This window comes from Triturus cristatus, chromosome 1_1 (assembly GCF_964204655.1).
Source record: "Triturus cristatus chromosome 1_1, aTriCri1.1, whole genome shotgun sequence".
Taxonomy (NCBI): Eukaryota; Metazoa; Chordata; class Amphibia; order Caudata; family Salamandridae; genus Triturus; species Triturus cristatus.
In genome coordinates, this window is record NC_140579.1 from 1,305,306,875 (window position 1) to 1,305,321,483 (window position 14,609).

A 14,609-nucleotide genomic window follows, 5' to 3' on the forward strand; every position below is an offset into this window, starting at 1 on the left:
TTTTTTGTTTTTTACATTGTCCCTTGTGTCTGGTGGACTTTCTGACATCTAGGGAGGGAGTAAGAAGAGAAGATTAGGGGGAAAACTCCAATCTGAAGGCTTAGAACTCAAAAGCCAAAGAACTACCCTGTATTCAACAAAGGTAAACAATTTAGCAGAAATATTAAATAGACTAGGCAAGAGCTAGGTGCAAAGAGCTGTGTAGCAAAGGAGACTGTGTAAAGTAATCTCACAGGAGGCTTTGTGAGTACATTGCATGATTCCCAAAAACAAGACAGGCGTTTCACCATTTCAGGAGTTTAAAAGGACAGCTGGCAGGTTTGTAGTTTTAGTGTGGGAACAGGAAGAGAAGAGCTTTGTGTGGTTCACGGTCTTAGAAGAATATTAATCATCAGCAGAGGTACAAAAGATGATGTGACAGTCATCACAAAGTAAGAGATGTAATTTGGAATTTGGGTTAAATGGTGCACTTAAAGAAATCATCCCACTTTGTGAGAAAACGGGGGTCCAGTTGTTTTTGGTTCATTTGAAATTGAGGAAATGAGGAACAATCTGGTGGTCAAGGATTCTGGTGATGTGTGGAATATGTCAGATTGGTTCAAGCGGATGTTGGTCATGATAGTGGGAAGGAGAAGAATACAGTCAAGGGATCAAGCGTAGAGGGATATGAGACAGCCGTCCATTTGCAAACATGAAAAGCGAACAACTATTTGGAAGAAGGGTTATGTGGCCACATAACAAACTTAGTTATTGCAGCACATCTAAGACAACTGTATATTTGTGGATTATGCACAGTAGTGGCTGCTACTGAGTGGGGGTGGTGGGGTGGGGGCAGGAAGCAGAGGGTGGGAGAATAATAAACTAAATAAAAACACTTACCTGAATACTGCAGGCAGCTGCCTCTCCTCCGCCCTCTTCTCCAAAGAAGTTAGCACACAGCATCCCAGAATCCCCTAGCCAATCACGACGCTGCCTTACAGCAGCGTTGTGATTGGTCTGAGCGCTGTGGTTTGGCGCTCAGAGAGGGACTGGGAGGCTGTGCACGTTCTCCACCCAGGCTGTGCAATGCAGCCAGTGGAGGATATGCAAACCGACATGCTCACTTAAGGTGCAGCCACCATTCCTCCTCCCTCGATACCAGAGAGCCCGGTCCGGCCCACCCTATCTTAACCTGGCTTCAACTGCAAGCCCAATACAAAAAATAAAATGATAATAACTGCAGTTGAAGCAGTGGGGCGACACTCATCCACCTTAAGGGAGGAGTCGCCGCTGGTTATACATGATTTCTCTTTCTTTCGCAAATCTGCTGCACTTGTCTCACGCATAATAGGTACATACAGTGTTTCTTAGAAGATGCATTTAGGGAAGTTTATTGTTGTAATTGCCTGTTGTTTTTCCTCTTTCAGTTCATTTTACTTATGGCTCGATTATTAGTATGATCCTTTCAGGATCTGGCTAGCATGCTTTAGCTCTGTTGCATGCCATAAAATGTTATGTTTCAGTAAGGTATAATGGAGATGTGTTGTGGTCTATCGCTTGTGCTGGAGTTTGTTGCTTGGAAATACTTTAGCTGTCTGATTTTTTGTGGTTATTTCTGAACCAACAAACATCTACAGAACAGTGGTTACTCTGTACATTTGAGTCTTGGAGATGGATGAGACCTAATGCCTGCCTTTTACCTCCATGTAACCTTGGTTACATGGAGACGAAAACAAGTTACTTACCTGTAACTACAGTTATCCAGTATTGGTATCTTTCATAGATTCACATGCCTGAATCATTCCCCGTCGCCGAGGCGGGAGTCCCCGGTAAATAAAAAAGTAGTGCCAAAATGCTAGTAGTAGTAGTAGGCCCAAAGAAAAGGCCAAAAGCCTGTATCTTAGCAGCCTATCTACCTCATTATGCAAAAAGAACCAAGAATTTGGTAACAACCAATCAGACACCAGCACCCTTCTAGAACCCTCTCAGCAGAGCCAGTTCTCCTCAGATTTTCGTAGCACAAGTGGGAAGTGAACGTCCCAAATTATATAGAACTGACTCTACGGGGAGGAGGGTGGGTGCATGTGAATCTATGAAAGATACCAATACTGGATAACTGTAGTTACAGGTATGTAACTTGTTTTCTTATCCAGTATTGGGGTATCTTTCATAGATTCACATGCCTGAATCAGAATAGCGAGCAGTATACCAAGTATACAGTCGTTTGCGGATGGCGGGAGACTAGTGCTGATACTCCCTAATTGCATCCACAGCTTGTTAACAAGAGGAATAAGAAAAGATCTTAAAATTCGAAATATGCAATCTATAAAGAGAAAAGCATGTAAACATGAAAGCAAGTCATCATTGTAACACATTGCATTGTTATACTAAAGATATCAACATCTTACATATTAAAATATGAAAAAGGGGTACCTGAAGGTATCTCAAAGAAACGGATGTCGTAGTACAGCTTGCCCAACTGCTGCATCATCACGATGCGTAGATTGGAGGCAGTAATGTCTGGTAAAAGTGTGGACATTTTTCCATGTCGCAGCACGGCAGATATTTTCTAGAGTCACACCAGCAAACAATGCTGTAGACGCTGCTACTGTCCTCGTGGAATGGGCCTTGGGTTTCCTCAACAAAGGCCTGTGAGCCTTGTCATGGCAGAAAAGTATTGTAGATGCTATCCATCTGGCAATGATGGATTTTGTAACCGCCTTTCCCAGAGTAGTTTGGCCATAAGCCACAAATAATTGATCGGACTTTCTAAGGTTCTTTGTTTTCAGAAGATAGAATTTAAGACATCTCTTGATATCGAGAGAATGTAAGGCTCGTTCCACTGGGGTGGATGGATTAGGAAAGAAAGTTTTTAACGTCACTGGTTCATTAAGATGAAACTGTGAAGGCACCTTAGGGATAAACGTTGGATTAGTTCGGAGGTGCACGTAGTCTTGAGTGAAGTGTAGAAAAGGTTCCTTTACAGTAAACGCCTGAATTTCACTCACTCTTCGAGCTGATGTTAAAGCCAGAAGTAAAGCAACCTTCCATGTAAGGAATTTTAGGTCAGCCTTGTGGATGGGCTCGAATGGATGCTTCATTAATTGCATTAAGACTGTGTTGAGTTCCCATTCTGGTGGCGGAAGTCTGACCGGAGGAAACTCTCGGAATAGTCCTTTCATAAACTGTTTAATTAAAGAGGATGAACAAAGAGAAGGGCCATGAGCACCCCTTCTGAATCTGGAAAGTGCAGCTAAGTGGACCTTGACTGAAGGGAAAGAAAGTCCAGATCTTGCCAGGTGTAACAAGTAAAGAAGGATCTTTTCTGCAGGATCGTCCACCGGGTGCACCTGGTTTGCTTCACACCAGCAGCAAAACCGTTTCCATTTTAGACGGTAAGTTTTTATCGTGCTCTGAGCTCGTGATTTTGTTAATATATCCCTACAGTCTTGAGGGATATCCAGGTCCTTAAACTCTAAGAAGTCAGGAGCCATGCGTGTAAATGTAGGGACTGAGGGTCCGGGTGGAGCACCTGACCTCTGTTCCTTGACAGCATTGTGGGCGTCGGGCGAAGACGGATCGGCTGGTCCTGTGATAGCAATAGGAGCTCCTGAAACCAGTATTGGCGTGCCCATCTGGGTGCAATCAAGATGAGACGACAGCCCTCCAACTTCATCTTGCGTATGACCCTCGGTATCAGGGGTATCGGGGGAAAAGCGTAAGCACAAATCCCTGACCATCGCATGGACAGGGCATTCCCCTTTGAGCCCTGTTGAGGGTATCTGCTGGCATAGAAGCGGCATTTCTTGTTCTCCTTCGTGGCGAACAAATCCAGCGGTGGTGTTCCCCAAGCTCTGAATATTCTGAGCACCTGAGCTTGCTCTAGCTCCCATTCGTGGCAATCTGATTGGGATCTGCTGAGCGGGTCCGCTAATGTATTGCAGAGACCTCTGACATGTTCTGCTCTGAGGGTTATGTTGTGGAGTGTGACCCATTCCCACAACTCCTGAGCTTCCGTGGACAAAGTTGCTGATCTTGTTCCTCCTTGTTTGTTCACGTAGAACATGCTGGTGGTATTGTCAGTTCGAATCAGAACCGAAGAACCTGCAATCCTTGGAAGGAAAGCTTGCAGAGACAGGAAAATTGCTTGCAATTCCAGACTGTTGATGTGTTTGTTTTTGTACGCTGGGGACCACTTCCCCTGTATCTGTAAATCTTGGAGATGACCTCCCCATCCTTCCATGGAAGCATCGGTAGTGAGGACAAAGTCTGGAATCTTCTGAATGAAAGTAAGCCCTTCTGATAAGTTGGGAATATGGGACCACCAACGTAGAGCGCTCTTCATGCCTGAAGTGACTCTGATGATGTCGTCGAAGGAGCCCATCACCTGCTGCCACTGAAGGTGTAACTCCTCCTGCAAGGGTCGCATGCGGAGCCACGCCAGAGGAACGAGGTGTATTGCAGAGGAGCACATCCCTAGGAGCGACGCGAACATCCGGACAGAAACTGACTTTCTTTTGGAAATTCGGATTGCTAAGTTTTGAAGACGAACCTGCCGTTCGTGAGACAAGAATGCCTTGCAGCGGGCGGTATCTAACAGCGCGCCCAGAAAAGGAAGGATCTGCCTTGGTTGTAATTGAGATTTGCTCCTGTTGATCGTAAGCCCCAGAGAATGGAACAGACGAAGAGATGTTGTCACGGCAGTCTTGACTGATCTTTCCGAAGGACCCTTTATTAACCAGTCGTCTAAATACGGAAAGACTTGGATTCCTTGGGAGCGCAACACTGCTGCCACTGGAGCTAGGCACTTCGTAAAAATCCTTGGGGCAGATTTTAACCCAAACGGGAGCACCTTGAACTGGTAATGGGCGCCAGCCACTGTGAAGCGAAGATACTTGCGATGCTTCGGATGTATTGGGATGTGAAAGTAAGCGTCTTCCATATCTAAGGAAGCTAGAAAATCTCCCTCGTTGAGGCAACCTAGAATTTCCGCCAGAGTGACCATGCGAAATCCCTGCTTCTTGAGGAATCTGTTCAGATTGCGAAGGTCTAAGATTGGGCGCCACTCCCCTGATTTCTTCTTGATGAGAAAAAAGCGGGAATAGAAACCTGTCCCCTTTTGAAGCGCAGGAACCTTCTCGATTGCGTTCTTGAGGAGCATCGTTAAAGCTTCTTTGAATAGTAAGTGAAGACGAGGGGGAGGGGGTCCCTTGGGTGGTTTGTTGGGTGGTTTGGTGACAAACTCTAAGGTATGACCGTTGTGAACCAGGTCCAGAACCCACTGGTCCGACGTAATTTCTTGCCACTTGGTCGCAAAAGTTGAAATTTTCGCACCCACAGGGAGGGGAAAAGGAGTGGAAGGCGCCCTGCAGAAATCATTGCTTCCGTGAGGTGTCTCTTCCCTGATTCTGCGATCTTTTTCGTCCGCCTTGACGAGAGAAACCAGATGTATTGGTCTGTCTGTAGGAAGACTGATATGATTGCCGATACTGAGGCTGGTACCTATTTTGTTGGGTATGATAACTTCCTCTGGAAGAAAATCCACGGCCCCTTGCTCCTCTGAAGGTACCTCTTTTGTATTGCAAGGAGCCCAACGATCTTGCAGTATCAGTATCCGTTTTAATTGCTTGGAGTGCGTCATCTATGTGTTTTCCAAACAATGATTCGCCATCATAGGCCATGTCCAAAATTTTTGTCTGGACTTCTGGTCTGAACGTGGTAGCTTTCAGCCAACCCTGGCGCCTAAGAACCGCAGCCCCAGCCAACTGGCGAAAGTTAGTATTCGCAATATCCAGTGCGCAGTCGATAGTCTCTGAGGCTGCACGCTCACCCTCCAACAAAATCTTTCGAGCATCTTGCCTGCTATCCTCTGGGATGAGGTCGATAAAGCTTGCCATTTCTGACCACATCTGGCGGTCATAACGCCCTATTATCGCTAGGGAGTTGGCTGCCCTGATGGAAGCAGCTGCCATAGTTGAACATTTTTTCCCAATTAGATCCAGTCGGCGTCCTTCCCTATCCGGTGGTGTAGTGACCGGTGCTGCCGGATTCTTAGACTTTTGTTGGGCTGCCTGAGATATAACCGAGTCTGGACGCGGTTGGCCAATGAGACAAGAGGGACTGTCGGCTGGAGCACGGTATTTTTTGTCAATCCGTGGAAGCACCGCTGGTACTGATGCCGGGTTTTTCATGATTTTAACCCCTTCTTTCCAAATATAGTCAATGATAGGGATAGCTCTCGTAACCTTTCTTGACTCTTCTTTAAAGTCATGCAGAAAACAGTCAGACTGCTCAATGGTGACCGGCAAGTTGAACCTGGTCGCAGCTCGCTGCATAAGGTTATGGAACCCCCCTATATCTTCTGGAGGCGAATCAGATGGTAGAGGGGTAGGTGGCGAAGGCATAGGGATTATATATGAATCTGGGTCTGCTGGGTCTGGCAGCTCGCCCTCTTTGTATTCCTCCTCCGAGGTTGTATCTTGATGCGGGTCCTGTGGAGGATCAGGCAGTTGAGGCATTGGGGCTGGACCCTCAGGCAGAGGCAATGGGTCCGGCTGCGGCGCAGTCTGTGGAACCTGTAGAACGTTTGGCTGCGGTGGAAAACGCTGCTTATAATCTGCAAGCATGGCTTGTAGGTCTTGTATTAAAGTAGGAGGCAGATGTGACATCTCGTTCCTACGAGGTTGTGTGTAGCAGGGTCTATGATGTGGAACGACTATGTCTTCCTGATAGTAATGCCCTTGATAATTGTCATCTTCCTCATCATCATCGTCCTCCTGACATTTGATGTGCAGTTCCGAAGGATGGCGAGCAATCCCAAAGGGCCCTTCGTCCTCGTCGTCCACATAATCCTCATCGTCACACTGCACATAAGTTTCCAGGAGATGCGAGGGAGTAAGCGGTGAAATGTCCTGCCTTTGAAAAGACTTTAGTTGAAAAGTCCTGGTGGAAACTGGAGTAGAGGTCATCGTCGACGAGGTCGTCGTCGACGGGGCTGTGATAGACGGGATCGTCGACGGGATCGTCGACGGGATCGTAGACGGTGCCATCGTCGTCGACGGAGCCGTCGTCGACGGGCTCGACGGAGTCTTCGTCGACGAGCTCTTCGTCGACGGGCTCGACGTCGACGGGGTCTTCGTCGATGGAATCTTCGGCGACGAGCTCTTCGTCGACGGGCTCGACGTCGACGGGGTCTTCGTCGATGGAATCTTCGGCGACGAGCTCTTCGTCGACGGGCTCGACGTCGACGAGCTCTTCGTCGACGGGATCTTCGTCGACGGGATCTTCGTCGACGATGGAATCTTCGTCGACGAACTCTTCGTCGACGAGCTCGACGTCGACAGGCTTTTCAATGGCGGAATCGTCGACGGCGGTACAGCTGACTTCGTCGACGAGGACTTCGTCGACGACACCTCGACGGCGGGCTTCTTTGTGAGGATAGTAATCTTCGTAGACATAATAGGAGAGGTAAGTGCCGTCGTCGTGAAGGTTTGTGTCAATGAAGAAGCAGACGAGGTGACAGAAACTGAAGATTGAGAGTAAGCCAAAGATTTTGAAAGGCTTTTACTCACAGTTTGTGTGGTAGTCTTGACTGTAGAATCCTGAGGAGAGTGCGCATCAGAAGTAGAATGATGCGATTTCTGACGCTTCTTCCCTTCGCTGGAAGAGCTGTCCTGCGATCTAGCTCTCTTGCTAGAAGTAGAGGCTTTGTCATCCTCCTCAGCCGAAGAGGATTTAAGCCACAAAAGCACTCTCGCCTCCCTATCCCTGAGAGTTTTTGTAGGGAAGGTGCGGCAAATCTTGCAATCCTTTGCCTCATGTTTAGGGTAGAGGCAGTAGATGCAGTCTACATGTTGATCATCAACATGGACTCTCTTCTTGGTGCAGGTCCTGCAGGACTTAAACAAAGCCTTCTTGTCTGACATGCTGAAGCAAGTTGAAAGAAAACTGAGAGGCACTAAGGGAGACTCCCTTCCACACGACGTGCGGTGAAAATCTGAGGAGAACTGGCTCTGCTGAGAGGGTTCTAGAAGGGTGCTGGTGCCTGATTGGTTGTTACCAAATTCTTGGTTCTTTTTGCATAATGAGGTAGATAGGCTGCTAAGATACAGGCTTTTGGCCTTTTCTTTGGGCCTACTACTACTACTAGCATTTTGGCACTACTTTTTTATTTACCGGGGACTCCCGCCTCGGCGACGGGGAATGATTCAGACATGTGAATCTATGAAAGATACCTCAATACTGGATAAAAGGTGTATGCTTTTAGTGCTGTCGAATACTGTTATTGTCTTATTTCTCCTCCTCTCAGATGTGCAGTTTTCCTAAAGTATGCTTTTCGTTAACTGATATGACGAATACAGTAAATTGTGTGCCTGGGAAAAGAACGAGAAGATGGTGTGCTAAGACCAACAGGGTAAAGATGTCCACACAGCCATGGCCTTCTAAGCACGTCAACCAATGATTCACTACTGTCTTTGTGCATCACCAGCGTAACTATACGGAGCAATAAAGAGACAGAAAAACACTTTAAGCAAGAATAATAAGGCACCACTTCTAGTGGAAGTAGATCTATAGTCTTAACAATATTTCCTAGCTTAGTGGGCCATTGGAGAGCTGTCACTGAGATTTAGCATCAGTTCAAGGTTCATTAAAATATACACGTATTCAAAGCTATCTGAAAAGATAAAGGTAGATACCCAAATATGCAAAACAATATAGAATGTAGGCAAGTGGTTTAGAAAACAGCTGAGTAAAATATATCGCGTAAGGAAAAATAGACTGCTAACATTGGTAAGGGTTAAGCTAATTATTTAGTCATTTATCAGCCTGGAATGTTATAAAGCACTGTTATTTTAAGCGCTGGAGAGTTCAGTAAAGTTTATGCTATGATGACGTTGTTGTGCTGTTTCTGCTGCCGCCCCATGAATGCTATGCCGTGTGCAGCTGAAGGCCACTCTCAATAGTTCTGCGTTTTAGCTTTAGGTTTCTGTTCTCCACAACACCCACTTCTTTACAATTTGTTGTCCTGTACGAGCTAGCTTGTTTTCTCCACAGGGTGGTATCCCATCCCACAGATTCCTCGCAGTTACCAAAACCTGCTATTACCGCAGTGATAACAGTTGGCAAAAACAGCAGATCAAGGTGTTTAAGTTTATTGCCCATAAGCATGCCTCCCTGACATTACTCTTTCGCTGAGGCTAGGGAAGGAGGCACTGGAGACAGAACATTTGCTAGTTATCTGCCACATTCATCGTTAATAATTTGGTGCAGTTAAAGTGAAGCAAGTAGCAACCACACCGCGAGATAAGGTTCACCATCTAGTACAACACAGAGAAAGCCATTCTCTCCCAGAGATCCTATATTTGTCTGGCACACTAATCCAAGATCCTAGCATGGATTCACCCAATATCTGATGGGCAAAAAGATCTATAAATAATTTGGCAACAGGGTGAGTAGAACCTTGAGGGTCTGAAGAAGCCAGGTCTGTCCTCTAGGAATTAAAGCACACTAGCTGAGTAAAGGGTGCCAGAGGGCGCTGCCAATGTGGCTAGAAAAAGAAGGTGTGCCCCGACTACCAGCTAACGTTACTCTCACTAAACTAAAGGGGGAAAGTTGTGTTTTTGTGAGCTAACTGTGCTGCACTAGAAAGCATGATACAGAGCTTTACGGCATTGGTAATCCTACAAAGGACTGTATGGCGGAGGTGACAGACAAGGAATTGATTTAAGGTTAGAAAAACCACACAAATTTGAACATTTAGGTTGAACTGTGCTATGCATTATTGGTTTATATCACTGCTTTTACAGAGGTGGTATTAATGAATCCTCCTCATGTAATGGTGGCCTATATGTTGAACGTGGAAAACTTAATAAAAAAGAAGCTTTAAAGATTTACAGCCATACAATTAGAAATTGTTGGCCACCCAAGCAGAACTCACAGATAACGAATACCAAATGTTTGCCTTCTGTACACACTAAACACATATTGAGAAGGTAGTCAATAAACCTGGGGTGTGGAAACAGTAGACCCCTCTGGCAAAGCACATTTTAGCATGAACCATCATAAATTGATGTCTGTGTCCGTCTCTACACTAATCATGTCATCCTTCCCAGATTTAATTTCAAAACAAACACAGTCAAGAGCACATTCATAGGTCATATGAAAAGAAGACACATCAGCATGTTATCAGTGCAATGAAGACAGGAGACTTCTCTACATGATTTCATGTAGAATCTCAAGTAGACCATCTCAAGCAAATAGGGACTTATTAAATAGGAAAGAGGGAGAAACAATGGATGGAAAGGAGGAAGAACAGATGGAAAGAAAGATAAAAATACAGAAAAAACAAGGGCAAGTGGAAGCAAAAGAGCAAAGAAAAAGGGGAATGAAGGGCGTGCACACAACAGTGATTACTGCTATTCTAGTCTGTAATGGGGTTGCCAAAATATCACACGATTTAAGATAAAAAAAATACATATGCAGGTTATGCCTCCGAATGCACTAAATGTGATTAATGCCAGGGATGTTTTACGTCACTTTGTCTCTCATACCAAACAGAATACATGGTTGTTCAAATGTACTTATCAGTAAATTATGTAGATCCTCTTGGTGAAATGTATTTAAGTATATGCCTTATATTGGGGAGACGCCGGGAAGGTAAAATATTTATGAATGAAGTAAATACAACAAAATACAAATTCAAATAACATATGAGGATGACCTTTAGTATTTCTGGGTCAGCAGTTACTTGCTGGCCTCCCTTCCGATAGGGGCCTCATTTTCTATCTCCTGATCCACCTATAATACATTATTTATTTAACATTAGCTCCTCAAATTCCTGATCAGCCCCTCACTATGCCTTTAACTTCCTAGGTTTAAGAAAGTTCTAACCATCAAAGGCAAATAAACCAAATGACTCAAATCTAGTTGACCCTGGATTGATGGTCTACTGTGAAGGTGGCATCTGAGTCTGGAATATTACAAATAGTTTCTCTTACACTTCCATACAGCAATGATTGTTAAAGCATAATGTAATGAATCCTTTTACAAGTTAATTATATCTTTTCTCACAGTGTTTAAATTCAAATTGCTGCTTTCTTAACACATTTCCACAACTCACCTGGCGCGATCTTCTCATCCTGGGCAGCAGGTCCATCCTTGAGCACATTTTTTACTTGCAGGAATTCGTCCGGCCGGTCTCCTCCTATGATAGTGAACCCAAAGCCCATGGTGCTCTTCTTCAAAGACGTACGAATGACTGCCCCAATCAGCTGAGAGGGGTCCCTTGTGAACAAAGATTTCTCACAACCTGCACAGAAACAAAAAACAAAAAGGAAGTGGCATTTAGGAAATGTAAAGGATTGCTGTTCACAATTCACGCAGCATGTGCAGAGTACATATCAGTTTGCTAGTGGAAGGACATCCAGGTTTAAAGTAAAAGTCATGAAAGCACATAATGACAAATTCAGACATTCTAACTCATTATTTAGTTGCAGCATTTTCGCGTTTTCAAGACAGATGAGAACAGGCATCTATATTAACTTTGCACTCTTTTTTCCTAAAAGCTAGGGGAAACTGTTAGCATCGAAGGGCACCTGTAAAAACCTTTCTTAAATGCTGCTAAATCCAGTGTGGGGCTTGGATCATGTATACATTAGTGGCCGTCACACACACTTCAGTATTCTAGTGTTTATTCCAGCAGATGTTTATTAACTTATCAATTCACAAAGTATTGAACTGATGCTGTGTATGTTCTTGAGGCTGCTAAAATAGGGAGGTTATGAGTGAATCACTGCCCATGTCGGCAGTGTCCATAGAGCCTGTTTTACTAATGCGCAGTGTCCTGTGGTGCTTCGCAGTTATCCACGTCTGATGTTTCCCTTAGCAGGTTGGATGCTGCTATAAGTTTCTACCAGATTATACTTTTTCAAGACTGCAGGCATGTGCATCTGTAAAGGATCAGGGAATGGACTGATTGGGTTTGTTAAAGGCAAATGGCAATCTGAAAAATGTTAATATATTTACCTTTTTCAGAAAAATTTCCTCGGTTGAGCTCTGACCAAGAGCGGCCACTTGTACTGTGAAGTGGTGAGGCGGGAGAAGGGAACACGAAAACAGACAATACAAAAATACATAAAATTGCACTTACCTGCTCCGACGGCCGCCGCCTTTCTCCCGATCCTAGCGTCCTTGGCAGGAACCTGGTGCACACTGTACCGGCTCCCAGCTCCCAATCCTAGTGCTGCTCACTTGCTAGTCATTCCCAGCACGAGAGCAGTGCTGGTATTGGTCTGAGCTCCTCGGTTCGGCACTCAGACATAGACTGCTAGCCTGTGTTGGTTTCTCTACCCAGCTGTACAACACAGCTAGGTGGAGAAAGGCCAAATCGTCATGTGCATTTAGCAGTGCTCACCACTCCCCCAACTACCTGGTGCTGCAGCTGCATGGTCACTGTGGCTGTCCCCGCCTCTCCCTCGGCTCAGATGGCAGGCAGCAGGACGCAAAATAAAACGATAATAACAACGTTTTATTATCATTTTATTTATGTCCTTGCCTCTGCTGGCTTTCTGGAGGGAGGGCGACGCTCTTCCCCCATAACAGAGGAGCCACCACTGCTCTTGACGTTGCTGCAATGCTGGAAAGTAATAGGAATTTCTGCATCTTCACTGACGTCCCTTCGTACTTTCAGCATATGGATTTTACTTGACAGATTGTCATTAGTATGGGAATACTTATACACCAATAACTAAAACTGTGCCAGCGACAGAGAATTAGTGTAGGTAGTGAGTGGGGCTGCATGACTGGTTCTTCAGGTGTGAGGCATGCTTACATATACCCATCTCCTCTTTCAAAAAAATGAAAAGATCTTCAAATCAAGGATTGTTTTAGGGCACACACTGAGAACCAAACAGGGGCTTCAAGAGAAGAGGGTTCGAACAGTAATACCACTAGCTTACCCCCAAGCAATGCATCTGTCAAAGAATATTGCATTCAAGGTCTCAAGGTTACAGAATGTATATGAGGTAGCTATTCTGGAATTGTTATCCTTGGGACACTCTGCTGAAAAGTGACTGACGCTATGTTGCCTCCACTGCAATGTGTTTACACGCTTTCATGAAGAGATATTATATGAATGTCATGATAAAAGGAGAAACACACAATCCAAAGTGTTATTTGTGACGTTTGAAGCCTGTTTGGGTCGTGCCTACCAAACAGCACATGAGCGATCTGGTGTAAGATGTACTGTTAGCTTACAGTGGGCTTAGAGCTCACCCACTGCTTATCGGACTGGCTTCATTATTATGCTCAACTGCATGCTTCTTATACGTTAGAATGCATGGACTTTCCTTCCTCTTCTTGCGTATGTTCCTTCCCTGGAGCTCCGGACGCATGTCTGTGTCCCTAAACTGCTCATTTTTTAGGCACTACTTTTTTCTTTTAGCTCAATCACTGCACAAGAGTGGATGTGTTTTCCAGCTGACTTCCTAGTGTGCTTCTCTTTGGCTCTCTGCCCGGATCTCTGTCACCTGCTTGGTTCTCCCACACACCTCTTCGTGTCTCAATGGCCCTTGTGTGCTCACACATTGCTTTCCCAAATTCCCACCTGTGTGCAACCCAGCTCTATATTTCTCTCTCTTTCGCTTGTTTGCTTTTCTCACGCACCCTCTGCACTCCACATTGCTCTCATTTGCTCCCCCACTGTTCCCTCCGTGTTGCTTCCACCACACCCACACCCTCTATATTGCTTCCAGCCCCCAATGTTGCTTCGGGCTCCACTGCCCCCGTGCGGCTTCTGCATTCTCCAACAGTGTTGCTCTCCTCTACACATTTTATCTGTGTTTTTCCACACCTCACACCTGTGTTGCTTCCCCACACGTCTTAAAAAGAAAAAACGCTTTTTCAGTTGGAACGGCAAATAAAAAGAAAAAAACTGATGCATCATTTTGTACACAAAGGCAAGCGCCGTGTGCGTAGCTACAAAAATATTCAATAGAATGTATTTCTTATTTAACCTTGCTGCACAGCATGAAGAATGCTGTACAGCATGGCTAAATGGTATTGACTAAGTCAGTAGGTCCTAAAGGAGAGACGTATTGTCTTTGCCAATGCTTGTTATTTCTAATTAATTTTACATATGAGTTACTCAGCAGTCTAGGTGGATTGCCTACCGTCAGTGGTCTCTTGAGGAAACACTTCAGTGTTATCTTAAAATGCAAAATTGTGATAAAGTTTACGGAGGGAAATGAGGCGAACGACTTAAAATTCAACTGAAAAATGAAGGACTGTTGACATAAATGTATATTTGAGTGGAAAGCACACGTTTTACTGAATAGAAATGGCGTGGACACACGGAGTGTGTGGGGTACACTTTACCCTTTAGCATAACTAAAAGACACAAAAGACTCATTTCCAAGACAGGTGCTCATAGAGAACTCGGAGTGAAACGGGATGTTTTGTAAACATTGCTATGAAATTCATAGTGATGTTTTTGTTGTTCGGACATTTAGCAGCATTTTTGTCCCTGTCATGTCAGCTATCAAGAGACCAATTAAGTAACACACCAAATCACCTTTCAAAGGGAACAAAAATTATTTGGATTGTTTTTTCGGGGGGGGGGGGGGGGGCGCTAG

At 45.0% G+C, this 14,609-nt stretch overlaps 1 protein-coding gene across 7 annotated transcripts in view; it reads right to left on the reverse strand.

Moving 5' to 3' along the window:
- MAGI3 (membrane associated guanylate kinase, WW and PDZ domain containing 3) overlaps positions 1–14,609 on the reverse strand; it is a 2,362,625-nt gene that overhangs the window by 722,232 nt on the left and 1,625,784 nt on the right. For all 7 annotated transcript variants that reach the window (XM_085653126.1, XM_085653134.1, XM_085653154.1 and 4 more), the window contains one exon: positions 11,099–11,287. In XM_085653126.1, the coding sequence (XP_085509252.1) occupies positions 11,099–11,287 (189 nt within the window). The remainder of the gene's footprint in view (positions 1–11,098; positions 11,288–14,609) is intronic.